Genomic DNA, 16,550 nt, shown 5'->3' on the forward strand with positions numbered 1-16,550 from the left:
ACCCCTGTTCAGGGAAGATGAACTCAGACTACAGCAGGTGCAGAGAAAGGCAACTCAGATATTAAGGGGAGAGGGGACCTGTTGTTGGAGAGGAGAGCGAAAGTTTGTCTGCACAGATTTTTGCAGTTGCGAATTGCGCTGCCTGTGCTCTTTGCAGGTGTGAAGCTGTGTAGTTGTCTCAGCACCGTTCTGAATCGGGCTGTTCAGGTTAGCGCCACACTGACTGACAGGGCGCAGTCATGTTGTTTTACTGAAAAAGCAAACTGAACCACACTGGAAAAACCTGAAGAGAGCTTAGCACAGTGCTTCTGCAAAATGAACTCTGAGCAGGAGTATCTGAAGAATGTGGTTGGTGGTGATACATACATCATGGCTGAACACCAAAGAGGGCTTCAGCTAAAGGACAGGCCTGTTACAAGAACAAATAGGTATACATGGGTGATATAAAACAGCAGTCCCCAGTTCCTGCTAAGTGCAGAATTGCCTTAGAGACTGGAGCTGACAGTCTCTGCCCAGCTGCTGTCCCTGTGCCCAGGTGAGTGCCAGTCAGTCACGCGTGCCTTAGTCACTGATGGGCTCTGTTCTGCCCTTTACTAAGCATTCACAGAAAACCTGTGCCAGAGCAGCACAGCCTGCCCTTTCGTCATGGAAGTGTTTAAATTTAAATATCCTCAGACTTCAAAATATAAAGTCCCACTGCTGAGATTTAGAGGACCACATGAGCATGTCCGTATTCAGTTTTTCACCCAAACACATACTTGTACATAGCTGGGAATGGTGAAGAGATGATGTTACCCCAACAGTCGCGTCAAGCCGATCCGTATTCATGGATGTCAGACACCAGGGAAAGTAACCAACAGAAAGTGAGAGCATACTTCATATTTTTTCAGTGAATTATGAAATACAGCTCAAATGTTTACTTCCTGCCCAACAGAGTGGTTATTATGGCCTGCTTACTGGACTTGGCTGCGTTCCCTGCAACTGCAGCCAATTTGGCTCAATTTCCAAGGACTGCAACGATCAGGGGCAGTGTCACTGTGTACCAGGAGTGGCTGGAGAAAAGTGTGATCGCTGCGCTCATGGCTTTCATGCGTTCCAGGATGGTGGTTGCACACGTAAGCTAATCTCTGATCCTCTCAGGGTCTGTCTGGAATTTCTTTCAATAGTGTATTTTATGTTACACTCCAGCAAGGGTCATTTGCTTTAATAAGTATTCTGAAAAATGTGGAGAATGGTCTCCTAATGCTTTGATAAAGCTAGGGAACAAAGCATTTTTTGATTGCTTATTGTTTAGTTCCCCATAAAAAGTGGTGACTATGAAACAGCAAGTCATAAAAACTTCATAAGAGAAGTATTGCTTTCTAAATAGCCCCTTCGTCTCTCTCTTTTTTTAACCAAAACCCTCCACTCCTCCTGAGAAAATAAATTCCTTTCCTTCAATTACAAAAGCTAAAAGCTATTACTATTACAGATTTTCTACCTTAATTTTTTCTGTGTAATTCTTACAAATGTATTTTATGCTTTGATAAGATATGTCATTGACTATATTTTCCCATCATCACCTGGGTATGTACAATTTTTCATCATGGTGTAGAGGAAAATGTTAATCCAAACTAAGCATATGCCATCAAAAAACCTTAATTTATTATATTAATAAGGAACTCTTTTCAACATGTTACAGCCAGAGGAACGCCAACCTTTTCTGCAGCCTGATTGAAACATCTTTTTAAGACTCAAATAGTCCAGTAATGTGAAATACGCAGTAAGATTATGTGACATGATTGTGTTTCTGAACATATTTTAGGAATTAAAACTGAGTTCACTACAAGCGAAGACCCTTAGGTACCTTTAACCATTTCAGTCTTGGAGATTTTGTAAATGTCATTAAAACAATTAATAGAAACACTTTTCTGAATCTGTGCCTTTTAGCAAGAATAGTATTGTATTTCTTAAATAGACATGTGCCTTCCTGCAAAAATATTAGAGTTCTTATTAAAGTAATTATCCTTTCCTATTATTCACTAAACAGTTCCTTTAAAATTATTTAATATTAATCTTTAATATTAAATATTAATCTTTTCAGCTGCTCAAGAAAATTATTACACTTGTTGAGTTTTGCATCCTCTGTAATAGTGTTTTTTCCTATAAATTTACTGTCCTCCACAATAATTTTACCTGGCTGATTCTCCTGTGAAAATGCAGCACTGCTTTTTAAACCGCAGAACTGGCTGTGTCAAGCAGGAATAATGGACTTTCAATAAAAAATGAAATGTCATTGTGGTCATAATTTGTTTCTTTGTTTGATTAGGGCTGGCAATGCATTCCTAGTGGAATGGATAAACCATATTGTGTAATTAAGAAAAGGAAGGCTGTCAGTGATCTTGGAATTTGTTCTCTATACCAAAAGCAAAGTCAGTGTTAATCATTTGGTCTCATTTCTCTTGCAGCTTGTGACTGTGCTCATACTCAAAACAACTGTGATGCAGATTCTGGTCAATGCATTTGTCCCCCTCACACTCAGGGACCAAAATGCGAATTCTGTGAAGAAAATCACTGGGGACTCTATCCTGAGCTTGGCTGCAAGGTGTGGTAGGCTGCGACGAAAAACTATGGCTATTCAAAGAATTCACCTTATACTAATGTCAGAATTGGCCCCGTGTTTTGAGAACATCAGTCTTTATTCTGTGCTTTGAAGTTACAGCTAGGTGCTCACATTTAAAAAAAAAATCAGATTGTAAAGTATTTATTGAGGAGCTTTCTGAGAAAGTTGTCTTTGAAAATACTGATTGGAGTGACAGTACTGAGTAGGTGCATAGATCGTACTAAAACTTTGAGGTGTGTCTTCTAATTCTCATTGCTTAAGTAGTGATGGAAAGGCCTGTAGCAGCAATTGGCAGGAAGGAGCCTGGTTTCTGTGCTAATCAACTAGTGATAATATTATGGTTTTATGAACAATGAAATCTAGCATATCCTGAAAGTCATTGCACACCTTTTTTTCTGAATATTTAAAATTAAAATGGAATAAGGTAGGAATAAGGTCTGTCTTTGCAACACAGACTGTGTTAGCAGGATCTTTCATCTGGCTCTGTTACTATATTTTCTTGTAGCTTTTTCAGTGCTCGACACCCCTTGCTGGGTGCTGTGATTGAGCAGGACTGCAGTCATGTTCTGCTTACAGCCTGTTTCATCTTGTGAAGTGGTTCAGCATAGCTAATTGTACTTTATAGTCCTTATTTGTACTTATCGCATATAGATGAAGATTGAAATACATGCAAATTATTTCTGTTTTTATGATGCTTTAAAATAGAGCTTAACATTCAGAGCTGTAGATCTTTAAAGGAACCTGGGAGCCAAAGTCATAAACTTACGTGGTCAAAAACTTTGTGGGATTAGGCACAGTAGCATGCTACTAAAGTAAGAAGTTTGCTTAATACAAAGAGTGCTACTGGTGAGCAGCAAATACGTGTGGAGAATGCTAGAGGGTACATGGTAATGTTAATAGATTCTGTGAGCCTTTGTGTAGAGTGCTTTACAAGCTGAGGCTTTTCATCTCAAAGAAAGATGAGGATGAAGGACGACTGAAGTCAAGACATGACAGATGGAATGTGCTTTCCCGCCTGCACTTTTGGAAATAACCACAGAACAAAATCAGGCTTGTTTAAGTAACCGCAGATGTGAAAATAAGACTAAATATTAGATCCGGTCTGCCTCGAAAAAGGATAACAAATTAAGTACATCCACTTCCCATATTTGTAATAACAGCTTCATATTACTGATTGCATAAGGAAGGATGGGCTCTGCCAGGGAATGGTGTTCCTCTGGCGCTGGGCTCCTGTGCATGCTGAGTTTCCCACCTTCTGATACAATGAGACCCTCGGTTCCTTACCACATAACAAATGAAGCCTGAGCAAGATTTAGATCTTACTAGTGTTACTTAAAAGAATGTCAGTATTAAGATTTTTTTCTTCCTATTCCATTTATAAAATTATTCTACTTATATATTTCACCTAATATTTATATTACATTATTTTGATTTATTTGCTGTCCTCAATAAATAGTATTTTAAATAAAAAGTTTTTTTGTTTTTGTTTTTTCCTGGAACTGATTCTTTCAGCTCCTTTGGTTCTGAAACCCAGATCTGTGAATCAACAGAGCTTCTTACTTTTTGCAATGCACTATTACTGGAAATTCAGTTCTTTGTTTAAATAGAAACCAAACAATCCCATGTCTGTGTGGGAGTCCTTCCTTTTTATCATTGTATAATAATTATTGACAAACATTGAGTTTTATTACCCACTCTAAATTGACTGTGCTATTTCCTTTATAACAAAATTGTTTATAAATATCTGTTATTTATGAACATTGCTTGTTTTCCTCTAAGGCTTGCAACTGTAGCAGCGCTGGTTCAACTAGTCTCCAGTGTAATGCATTGACTGGTCAGTGCCCATGCAAAGCTGAATTTGGAGGACAGCACTGTTCCAGGTGTGCGTTAGGCTACAGGGATTACCCGGATTGTGTCGCCTGTGACTGCGACTTGAGTGGAACCAAAGTGGAGATGTGTGATGATGCTGAAGGACTCTGTGGTTGCGAAGAAGAAACTGGCATCTGTACCTGCAAGGTACTGAAATATTCAGAAGCTTTTGGGACAGCATTGGGGTCTTCTGGTCACTTATTTCATAAAAATCATGGAAATCATAGGACTGAAAGGAATCTCACAAGTCAATCTGGTCTTAACCCCTGCTCTGAGACGTTTCTGAGTACACCTAGATCATCTGTAATGGATTTTCTGTGTCAGTGCTAAACACTTATAAGGACAGTATCTTTTCTATCCTGGCTGGAGTGATCTGGTCTTTCTTTTTATTTCCCAGATTTCCTAGATGCTTTTTTTGGCTTTCACAGGACTCTGAAGACTCCATTGACAGGAAATGGAGCACAGAGATGGAGTGGGTGGCCCCTTACTGTAGAATATGGCTGATTTATCTATTTCAAGAAGCTTAGCTTTCTCATTGCCAGACATATCTGACTGTATGTTGTCAATATAGTCTTTGTATTTTCAGATGCTGCTTGTACCTGCTACCATGTCTGGCAACTTTGGGCTCCTCTAGCAGGCAGCTCCCATTCTGGGTCATTTCTCTGCATGACATTGTTGGCCAGGGACATCCAAAGCTCTCCACGTTCCCTCTGAGATCTGGGTTAAAAACTGGCAGTTGAGGTTCCCAGTATGGGCAGACCCACCACAGCTGCAGGCAGAAGAGAGAGCATCAGAGTAACCAACATGCCACTGTCCTTTTCCTCCTCAGGAACTGCTATTATAATACCCTGAGAGTTTGCCTCTCCTACCTTCCCCTGCTTTGTTTTACCTGTTTTACCTGTTGCCAGGTAATTTTGTTTTCCGATTGTGGTCATCAGATCACTGTGGCACTGTATTCCAGGTGTCTGTTAGGTAAAACTCAGGGAATTTGATGTGGATGTATGTTAAAAGTCAGGATCACACCCTGTTGTATGCTCAGTCATAAAAAGGTTCATTTCTAACTGGCTACTGTACTGAATTCTTGCTAAGTTTACTAGCAGCCAGTGTACATCTGATAGAGCAATGATTGGTTTCTTTCTCATCTTGTCCGGGATTTGGGATATTGCACAGTTGTGGTCTTTGCTGCAGTCCCAAATTCAAATACGCAGAACCAGTACGTGTTTGTTCTTTCTATTGCTTGCACTTGCTCAATGTAAATTCCATGTCCTTATTCTGTATTAAGTGAATTTCTGTAACCACATCATTCTTACAGTACACAAGAATCCTTTTTTTCATGGATTAGTAGTGTAAAGTAGAAACGAATGAGGATGCATTTGTCTTACTTTTCCTCGTTGCTGCTAGACTTCTGTCTGCCTCACAAAGGGCAGGTGTAGTTTTTTTGGATAGGACAAAGGGCTGGCCATGAGTTCTGAGACAAAATTTCTGTAAACCTTATTAAATATATAGGAATGGTGCTCATGATTTCAATATCACTATATTCTTCTATCTGTAAGTGCCTCTGATTCCAAGAGCAGTGCTATATGAATCATTTTTAGTGATACAATTTTTACGTGTTTTATTTATCCCTCTTATTTTTCTCTGCAGTCTCATTTTGCATTGCAAATAGTGCTAATAGTAATGTTAATCCATAACGTGTATGTATTATTTTTGATTCACTATTTAAAAGGTTGTTTTCTCAATACACACAGAAAATTAGAGAACTAGCTTGTTATAGAAAAAATTATTCTGACACAATGAGCAATAGAGAAAATGTTTTTACCTCAAACCAGGGAAAACTATTGCTTCATAGAGTCTAGGAATATTGTGCTGCAAGAGTTGCACTTTAGAGTGCAGTCACATGAATTCATACCATCTTAAAGTTTATGAGCAGACAATCTGTGATAAAAAGGTCGGGTTTTTTCTTAACATAAAAGCATAAATTCCCTACATACTATTTTGGCAGAAAATTACTTCATTCTTTGTATAGAGATAGATAGACAGCTCCTTCCATCCCTAGATATCAAAACATTAAAAAAAAAATTAAATGTTAGAAAACTCTAGTGAAATAGGTATTGTATACTAATCCTCATTATACAAATGGAAAGAATGAAGTACAAAGAAGTTTTTTCTGCTCATACACATGTGGTTTTATTAGATTTGGGAATAGCACATTGATTCACATTATTGAGGCTGCTCTTTTGGAAATCAAAAAAACCCTATAATGACAGAAAAAACAATAAATACAAAACAGAGACTCTCAACATTTCTATATGACTTAATATGATGCTGTTGCAAGTCCAAATTTGTTTCCTCCCCTATAACCAAAGTCCAGTATGTTGTTAAGAATAACTCAGATATATTGCTAGTAGTGAAGTCTGAATTCTAGTATTAAAAAAGGAAACATTAAATATGGAGATTTAGTAGCATAGATCTTTCTGAAAAGGCAAGAATCTGTTCTTGAAAGACTGAACAACGGAAAAGAACTTGCTTCAATCCTATAAACATGCACGTCCATAGTCTCCAGATTTCTGATACAGGTGCCAGTCAGTGCTGGCTGTAGTTTTTTCCAATGTTTTTTCAGGTTGGACTTTCTAGTTAGGAACTGTACTCACAAATAGACACTTGAGAGTAGGTCCCCTCATTCCAAATTCATACTGAGCAGTTTCTTTGGCTTTGAGAGCCTGTTTTTCAGGGTGGAGGAAATTGTTCTTTCTGTCTTTAACATACATGTATTGTTACTAATTTTAGCTAGAAATTCAAATATATGAGTTTTGCTTAAATGTGTATTTGTTCCATGTTTAAACAGAAAAACAAAACAGTAATGTATAAAAATGAAAAAAAATCTACTGCACTAGTAAAACAGAATAGGTACAATAATTAACTTCCTGTTGTGTAGGTTATATAGCCACTAGTTTTTCTTCCCAAAAGAGCCATCTTTCATTCAGCTAGCAAAGTCATCCATGTGTGCTTCTGTGTTTTTTTGTTTTGTTTTGTTTATATCCTCCAGGAAAACGTATTTGGGCTACAGTGCAGTGAGTGTAAACCTGGAACTTTTGCTCTGTCAGCTAGCAATGCGCTGGGGTGTACTCCGTGCTTCTGTTTCGGGTTGTCCACGTTTTGTTTGGAGGTAGAAGACCACGTGAGAATTCGTGTAAGTAAAGTGATATAAATGTACATAGACAATTTGGTGTTATGCTCATGGTATCACACTGGTATGCGTAGGGTTGCATATATTTTATGAGTCAGGCGGAATGTAGTCAGCTAACTTAAAATGACAGTGGCTTAGGGCAGAACAAAAAGGAGAACAATAGTTAAGTGGTAATAGCCTTGTTTCTGAAACCTTGTGTTTCAATCCATACATTTTTTATGTAACTATCAAAAGTGCTCCCAAGTTTCTTGGCTTGGGCATGTATTACTCTAAAATGGACTGCTGTCTATCTCAAAGAAGCTAAAACTGTTAACAGTGTATTACACTGGGATAGAACAGTTTCGTAGGATGAATCTGTTGCTCTTTGCATTGCAGATAACCTTAACTCCAGATCAGTCCATTCTGCGTGTAGTATCTCAAAGTAACCTGACTGGAACAGTGGAAGGTGTGTTTTCTCAGTTTCCTGATGTTTTACTGGATGCTGCCATTGTTAGAAAATATTTAAATACAGAAGCATTTTACTGGAGGTTACCAGAGCAGTTTCAGGGAGACCAGGTAAGATCATTGAATAGCTGGAATGTTTTATAGATCGTTCCTTTATGGTATAATAATCACTTTATCTAGATAAAGTTTTTCTGTGCTAGTTCTGTTCTTGTAGGTAATGACATTATGAACTTTCAGTGACTGAATTTATTTTTAGCAAGCACATGTTTGCATTACCCTTTCCTAACGAGGTTTTTTTTTTGTCACTGTAAATGGGTAACACCATTGTTTAATTACCATGTTGCTTTTCAGAGATTGCATGGGGGCAAAAAGAGTGTATTTAGTTTTACTTTAGAAACCTGAGAGAACTTTCAACCTTGACACTGTATTCAGTATATAGATCATGGAATCTACTGCTCAAGAATTAAATGAAAATCGAGGGCACACCTTGAAAGGGCCTAGAAGAAAAACCTGTGTCTGCGTTTTAGAAATACACATTTAACCTTGATACAAAAACTGCTGAGTTTGAGTCAATTTTCATGTTTTATTGCCAGTTCTTCAAAGAACTGACAGTTTTCAGATCTTCTGATGACATTAAAATATTTTCAGCTAGCAGCTATAACCTTGGAATAAATAAAAGTAATAATTTTTTATCCAAACAGCTCATGGCCTATGGAGGGAAGCTGAGGTACACTGTTGCTTTTTATGCCTTGGATGGCTTTGGAACCTCAAATTTTGAGCCACAAATTCTAATCAAAGGGGGTCATGCCAGTAAATTGGTCATCTATGTAGACATCCCTTCTCCAGAAAACGGAGTAAGAAGTAATAATGAAGTAGAAATGAAGGAGGTAAGCTAAAACATTGGTGTGGAAAAGGGGACAATTTCCTTTTTCTGTGACCTTTCACAGAAAAGCCCCATGTATTTAAGAAAATATTTTGAAAAATGCATACCTGACTTCAAACAGGCTGAGTAAATACACTGCAGGATTAAAATGCATCTAGTGTAAGAACAAAATTGGCTATGGATATCATGTTATAGAGGAAAAGAGCATTTTGACTTTGTTTTCTCTTTTGGAAATGCTGAGGGTGATGATGCTGTGGGAAACTTTTCAAACATAGATTCAGATTTCAATGATAAATGAAATGCAGTCAGGTATTGCCCCTCTTAGCCAGTCTCGCAGTATCGTAGCCTGTCTGTTATGTGCTCAGCCCAGGCATCATCATTTTGGTCCTGAATCTTGGCCTGGCAGAAGCAGTAAGTTGCAGTAGCGCCTACAGGATAATTTCAGAGGAGATAACAAAGACCTCATTTGGTCCTTAGGAGGTGAGGTTTAGAATAAGCAGCATCAGTCTCCTGTAGATGGGAGGCAGGGTACGGCTATTTCTAACTGCATGTAAGATGAGTGCTGTGGAGTCCTAGTCCTGTGGGCATCTGGGTTCCCCAGATCTAGCCAGAAAAAGAGAATGCCTCACACTCCTGGATTGCTTTTCTATAGAAACTGGGGAGAAGGGAAGAGAAGGAGAGGAGAAATGATACAAAGCTATGTCTTGCTCCAACATGGAGCGAGATTTTGGAAAAGATTTTGGAAACTTTTCTGCGACCTAGAGTTTAGACATAGTGACTGTGTTTCTGAAAGTGTAAGGAGGAAGAGAGTGTTACCTTTAAATAAATACATGGGTTTAAACACTTGTGATTTAATGAATATGTGTCATGTTCCCTTAGGATTCTTGGAAATATTTTAACTCTGTGTCTGACCAGCCTGTCTCACGTTCTGACTTCATGTCTGTGCTAAGCAATATTGAATATGTCCTTATCAAGGCAGCCTATGGCCAAGGATTACAGCAAAGCAGGTAAAACAGTCTCTAAGTGCATTTACTTATTTATTGCATTTACTGTAATTTAAGCTAGAAAGAGTCTCAACTGAGCTATACAATAAGGATGTAATTCAAATTAGACAAACTTCCAATTTCCTACTTACAACTTTTGTTCTTCTTCCTCTGATAAGAAAACATTTATTACTTTTAATGGAAGCAGAATCCCCCTCTAATTCTTTCCGTAAAACACTAAATATCTCTGCTGCTTACTTTGATATAAAGGCCCGTAAAGAAGCATAACGACTTACAGACCGAGGCAATATTCTGCAGGATGGGCAACAGACCTGCATAAGTTTTCTAAATTACCTCTTTCCCATCTTATTTTCATGGATATTGAATTTTTTCTTTTGTTTTTCATTTTACAGTGGAAGAATTGAAATACCTGATCCTCTGAGTTCTTAAGTTCGTACAAATCTAGGGCCCTTTTGTAGGTTTGTGTACTCTGGGCAGTGTTTGCAAAATATTCTCACCTCAGAATGGTAGCGTTTTACTACCATTTTGAGCAGAACTAGATTACTGAAAAACTAGATTAATGAATAGGAGGAGATGGGATCTGATCATTGCATTTGTCAATTTGAAAAACAGCAAGACAAGCAATGACGCATCCAACCAAAACCCAAATTCATACATCTTTACAGCTGCGAAGAAGTGTAGCTCCACCTCCAAATTTGGGAATATTTTTGATTTGCAGGCCATCAACTATCTTTTTGATAGCTTTGTCCAAAAATCACTGGACAGAACTGCTGAATTTCTGTCTACTGTTTCTGAGGCAGAATTTACTCTTGCATGGAGATTTGTCAAGTTTTTCCAGACCAATGGGAACCAGCCTGTATTGCTTTGAAGTACTTTTGATTTGGTTGCTGTAGGTCTTACATGTAGGTCCCATACATATGTAAAAAATCTTCAGATTTCAGCACTGAGATGTTTCCCTGTGGAAACGGAGACCATGGGAGAGAACGTATGGTAGCCCTATAGCCCTATCCTTTGGAATGTAGTATGTTTGGATCTCAGTTTTGCTGCTAGGATTGCTCTAGATGTTCATGCTCTTTTCTCATCCACGTATTTCTTGCAGAATTGCAAACATCTCGATGGAAATTGCAGTGAAGTTTGAAGAAATGCATGTAGGCAGAGCTAGAGCTCATCTTATAGAGCAATGTAGATGTCCTGTTGGTTATGCTGGATTCTCCTGTCAGGTACAGAGTCCTAGAATCCCTTTTATGTGTCTAATACTGAGATAATAATAAAGTTACTTAGAAGTTACTTGGCTTTTAGAAATGTTTTAAATGTTGATAGCCTTTTTTTTCTTTTTCTTTTTCTTTTTTTTTTTTCATCCTCTTAATATAGAGCTGTGCTCCAGGATACTACAGGGGGAAACATACAGAACTCAGTGTAAAGGAGCATCACGCTCTGATAGCGCCTTGTGTGCCATGTCAGTGCAACAACCACAGTGAAACCTGTGATCTGGAAACTGGAAAGTGCTTGGTATGTGCATTTTATACAGTGTTGTGCTGGTTTTGCCTGAGCATACAATGGCAGTAACCTATGGAAGGAGTTTTGGGGAGAAGTGTGTGGCTGTGCTATTTGTATAAAACATAATCCCCCCACCCATCCTCTGAAAAATGGAGCATCTGAGTAGTGTTTCCTTTAGTCAGTAGAATTATCAAGTTTTTTGGACATCACCTTCTCAAAATTGTTCATTATTTTACTTTTAATTTTCTTTTAAAAATAACTTTTGTTTATCAGTTCAGTTCATCTGTTTCCTTTTGAGACTTTTTGAGTTCTCGCCCTTGGTCTGGCTGAGCTCTGCTTAATCACAGAAAAAAGGAGAAGTAAAAGGAGCAGTATGCTGCATCACACCACAGAGACTAGGTCAAAGTCAAATTCTTTGTCTGTCAGGAAGAAAATATCCACTGGATTTCTGTAAGTGAGGCTTTTTTAACACATGGAGACTAAAGCCGTATAAGGATGTGCCTCAGCCATGTTCCTTTTTTCTCACTTGTTTCACTTTATCTGGAAGGTTGTGAAGAGGAGGCACATTTGACCAACATGTTGCCTCTCTGTCATGGGATGACAGCCCTGTGCAAAGCTCACTCTCAGCTAACCAAATGAGGCACATTAAGTCTGTTCTCCGGTACTGGTCAATGACCAGATGTTCTTTCCTAAAGATTTTCAATTGCTTTGTTTTTCTAGTGATGAATCGGTTAGTTCAAAGTCAACTGTCACTGAATTCACTCTTGAATTCAGTTTTTAAAGTAAGTTTCCTCACTCCCTCAGGCTTTTGCAAATTGTTCTTTCACTGCCAGGTTAGGCCTAAGCGATGAATATGATACCATCTTTTGAAGTTTGAACTCCATGAGTGAGACCTCTGAGGCCAAAACACATAAATCTTTCCCACTAGTGAATACTAGTCATTCTTCCTTTCTGCTTCATGTTGCAGGGGTGGCAAGTCATCCACATGTTGAAATTAGTACTTAGAGACTTCCAGCCAAGTAACGTTGGCAAAAGAGATGGTTTTTCGCCTTTGGCTTTTCTGCCTCTGTGCAACAGGAGGCTGCATTGCTACTACTTACTGTCCTCAACTAACGTCTAAAATGTATACAGTCCCAAGAATATAAATCATAAAAAAAAAAAAAGAGAAAGTGATTTGTATTCTCTTAGGAGACTAAGATAAATTATTAAAATAAATTATGTTTATAATGCTGATTTAGTGTTTTTAATATTAATAGCACTGCCTACTGATCAGTACTGTTGACTGATTAAATATACTGTGTCTGTGGATCTTAACTATGGGTGATCTGTGGTTTATAGCTCTCACATGTATTTGCTGTAACACTGTAACTTCGTATTTTTGGTCCAGGTATCCTGTTTAATTTTCCATCAGTTGCTTTTTTATGGGAGGGAAGCATTATTTTTTTTCTTTGTATATTTTGTATTTTTTTTCTTTGTCATTTCCTGGTGTGAACTGGATTAATAGAAGCAGAAATGTATAAACCTTCATGGAAGTTAAGAACAGAAATAGGTCAGCATGCCTGATAGGGCATTCACATAAGACATGTAAGACATAAAATATGCTAGCATTTTGCTGATTTTTTCATAAAAGGTTCTCCAGCCAGACAGTGCTGACCAATGGGTGATGACATTTAGTGATGATTATTGAAGACCGTATGCATTTAGTGATTGGAGAGAAGATAAAGTTCTTCTGTTGTTTGTTGTTGTTTTAAACTGTGAATTCCTTTTTGTGTATCAGGACTGCAGAGATAACACAGTTGGTGATTACTGCAGTGCTTGTGCCCCAGGCTACTATGGGAAAGTAGTTGGATCCATCAACGACTGCTCTCTTTGTGCCTGTCCCAGAGCCAACCCTGTTAGGTAACCAAGACTTATTAAATCCAGTGTGCATTTTAGCATTATAATTCTGGATGCCTTGTGCTGTGTCCTCCACAGTGAGAACAGGGCATAGTTATAGTTACATCTCCTTAATTTCTAGATGTTTGAAAGCTGCCTATTTTAGTAAATGGAAGTTGCATTCTGAGTTGTTCCTGGTTAGTGGTAACTTTGTGAGGTTTGAAAAGCAAAAAGATTAACTGGCAGCCTACATCAAATCACTGTTTAAAAGTTGCTCAGTCACACAGAAGGTTTTATTGATAATGGAGTAAGTTCTTCTGACATAATTTATTTTTAAATTTGGTTCCCTTTATTTATTCTAAGAACAATACTTCTGTTTTTACTAAGATTCAGGCTGTTCTTTAGCCAGTGCAGGAACTTTTCATGAGATCCGTCCTAGGTGTAGAACAAGTACTCTTTTGTTTGAAATTTTTACACCTGTTTGGTAGAGGAACAGTTCAGCTATTCTGAAAATCAAAATTCTATGCAGGCTATTTTTCCTCCTGAATTTTGAAAGGCATATTTGGTGTTTGCTTTTGGATGCCTGAATCAGGGCATGAGCCTGAAAGCTCTAGTGTTCTCAGACAAGTCTCAGCTAGATAAATGCTATAGGCATATCAGTCTAGTTTTCTTTACTCTAGTTTTCTCATATATAAAAGGGGAATGGGACAATGGATAGAAGTCAGTGCGCTGATTTATTTGGAGTGTTTTTGGCAGAGGATTCTGTTGTTACAGAAATCCATTACCTCCTCTATGCTTAGGGTGCTTATCAGTGGCTGTGCAGAGGACCAAACAGAGCTAGGAATGGCTCAGACGGACAGGGTGGGCTTCAAATGAGGCATATCCTTAAGGTGGTGATGATCCCCAAAACTGTCTTGCTGCAGCAGCAGGTGGCTCACAGTGTCCTTGCTGGTGAATGAGAAGCCAGCCAACTCAGCCGCTCTGGGGAGGGGGAAGTGGCAGAAGTCACCAGTGTTAAATGATTCATAAAAGATCTCTTTCAATTTGATTATGCAGCATCCATTTTCAATTGTCTTGTCTTTCAAATTGTAGGCCATAAGCTGCTCTATTATGCTAAACACTGTTTGAGTAGTGTTGAGAAAGCCAGTTTTTAAAGCACAGATCCTAGAGCACTGCGTCAGACAGAGCAGAGGATGCTGTTGCTTACGAAATAAGCCCTGTGTGCACCTATGCTTCTGAAACAGTACTCTGTCTTTGTACGTTTTTCCATTTGTGTGCTGGCCGGTGTTTGTTTATCCTTCCTCCAGTTTTAGTCCCACTTGTGTCCAGAAAGACGTTCACGATTACCACTGTGATGCTTGTCTCCCGGGGTATGAAGGACAGTACTGTGAAAGGTGAGTTGGATAAGCTGACTCCATTTATCCCCAACCCCCAAGGACAGTTTTGATTAATATAAGGCATATTTGTGCTTGGAATAGATTAGTTGATTTTCATAAATAAATATACAAGCAAGTGCTGAAGGACTTAGTGATTTGTTAGTTACTATTAAGAAACCATTAATTACAAATCTATTAGTAATTCTCAGAGATAAAGGTAACATCTTCTGATTTTATGATTTGCTAAGGGATAATCCCGTGATAGCCTGTGTCCCGCTCCTCCCCGCGCAGGTGCTCCCTGGGGTATTACGGTGACCCTCAGGTCACCGATGGCAGCTGCCAGCCTTGTCAGTGCAATCGAGGCGGTTCTGCTCACGTTAACTGTGACCGTGCCACCGGCCAGTGCCTCTGCAAGCCAGGGGTGACAGGACGGCTCTGCGAGGAGTGTGAACCGAGGCATCTTCTAGTGGAAAACGAGTGTATCTGTAGGTGGCTTTGAAATTCTTTTCTTTCTCGGTGGGCTTTGGTCTATTCCAGTGGCATTTGCATGCACGCAACTATTTATTTGAAAATATTAAGTTCATATGTTATTTACCCTTTGGCATTGAGATTGCTGTAATGCCACCTTTGGAGTCGTCTTGGCTATGTGGGCATCCTTCAAAAATAGTTAAGCGTGTGTCTATGGGTGGGTGGTAGAAAGACCAATCAAGTACAGTAATCTGCTTTTACTATGAACTGGGAATTTGGACTCAAATTTTGCTTCATATAGATGAAACAAGCCCAAGAAATATAGGAAATTACACCACTGTGGACCTAGTTTTACTGTCTTCCTAACCTGTTTGGGTGAACATCAGTGGTGTCACCCTGGATTTAGAGCAATATTGCCAAATAGACTCAATAAGCCTATAGTATAGCAAACAGCTTAATAGTCAGTAGGATATATAAGGCTTAGACTGGGTGCCACACTAAGGAGAGTATGTTTGGAATAGGCCCTCTTTTGGAATTAGCAGGGGGGCAATACTGCAAATGTATATATTCAAAATTATTATGTTCAATAAGTCTTAACACAAAAATGAGGGTACATTCTCTGTAAATCCAAACAAATTTCAGTATTTGGTGGCTTCTTTTTGAAACTAATATTATTTGCTCTTCTTAAAATTGTTTCTTTAGCTTGTGATGACAACTGCACAGGCATTTTGTTAAACAATTTGGATAATCTCGACAAAGCAATACTTTCAGTGAACCTCACTGGTGTTGTCCGTGCACCCTATGGGATATTGTCAGAGTTGGAGAATGCCACAAAACGTCTGAAGGTAAAACAAATGCATCAATAATAGAAATATTTAGTCACACCTTTAAAATAAAACTTGTAGACACCCATATGCCAGCAAGTTAGCATAAGCCCTGCTAATGTTCCTGGCTTTAATGTGTGCACGTATAAGTGATATCAGATTAAGAACATTACATTTTGTATAGGAATATGCTTTATGTCCTTTGGCTACCTAGGTTACTTTCTTTTCATTTGTTGTACTTTCATTTAAATGAATGTAGCAATGTATTTTTCAATCTGCAATGTGATCATTGTATGCTACTACATGTGTGTGCTTCACCTTGGTATTTGGAGATGTATTCTCACTTCAACCCCTGGAAAGACAGTTAAGCTCACTGAAAATTATGCCCCTTACTTGCAGTAGCACTGGGCCAATATTAGGGATCCATATAATCCAGCAGTGAAATAGTAGGCCAGCTTGTCTTCCCTTCAGGCCCTTTTGCTAAAGGGGCATCTCCTGAGTCCTCAGTCTTGTGGCTGATC

At 38.6% G+C, this 16,550-nt stretch overlaps 1 protein-coding gene across 1 annotated transcript in view; it reads left to right on the plus strand.

Annotated features, from left to right (window-relative positions):
* Positions 1–16,550, plus strand: part of LAMA1 (laminin subunit alpha 1) — a 106,063-nt gene that overhangs the window by 55,693 nt on the left and 33,820 nt on the right. The window contains exons 21-33 of the mRNA XM_026105553.2: positions 935–1,115; positions 2,448–2,584; positions 4,382–4,618; positions 7,518–7,661; positions 8,034–8,213; positions 8,804–8,989; positions 9,865–9,992; positions 11,089–11,209; positions 11,361–11,498; positions 13,264–13,385; positions 14,669–14,755; positions 15,029–15,222; positions 15,908–16,050. Coding sequence (XP_025961338.2) covers positions 935–1,115; positions 2,448–2,584; positions 4,382–4,618; positions 7,518–7,661; positions 8,034–8,213; positions 8,804–8,989; positions 9,865–9,992; positions 11,089–11,209; positions 11,361–11,498; positions 13,264–13,385; positions 14,669–14,755; positions 15,029–15,222; positions 15,908–16,050 — 1,998 coding nt within the window. The remainder of the gene's footprint in view (positions 1–934; positions 1,116–2,447; positions 2,585–4,381; positions 4,619–7,517; positions 7,662–8,033; positions 8,214–8,803; positions 8,990–9,864; positions 9,993–11,088; positions 11,210–11,360; positions 11,499–13,263; positions 13,386–14,668; positions 14,756–15,028; positions 15,223–15,907; positions 16,051–16,550) is intronic.

This window comes from Dromaius novaehollandiae, chromosome 2 (assembly GCF_036370855.1).
Source record: "Dromaius novaehollandiae isolate bDroNov1 chromosome 2, bDroNov1.hap1, whole genome shotgun sequence".
Classification (NCBI taxonomy): Eukaryota; Metazoa; Chordata; class Aves; order Casuariiformes; family Dromaiidae; genus Dromaius; species Dromaius novaehollandiae.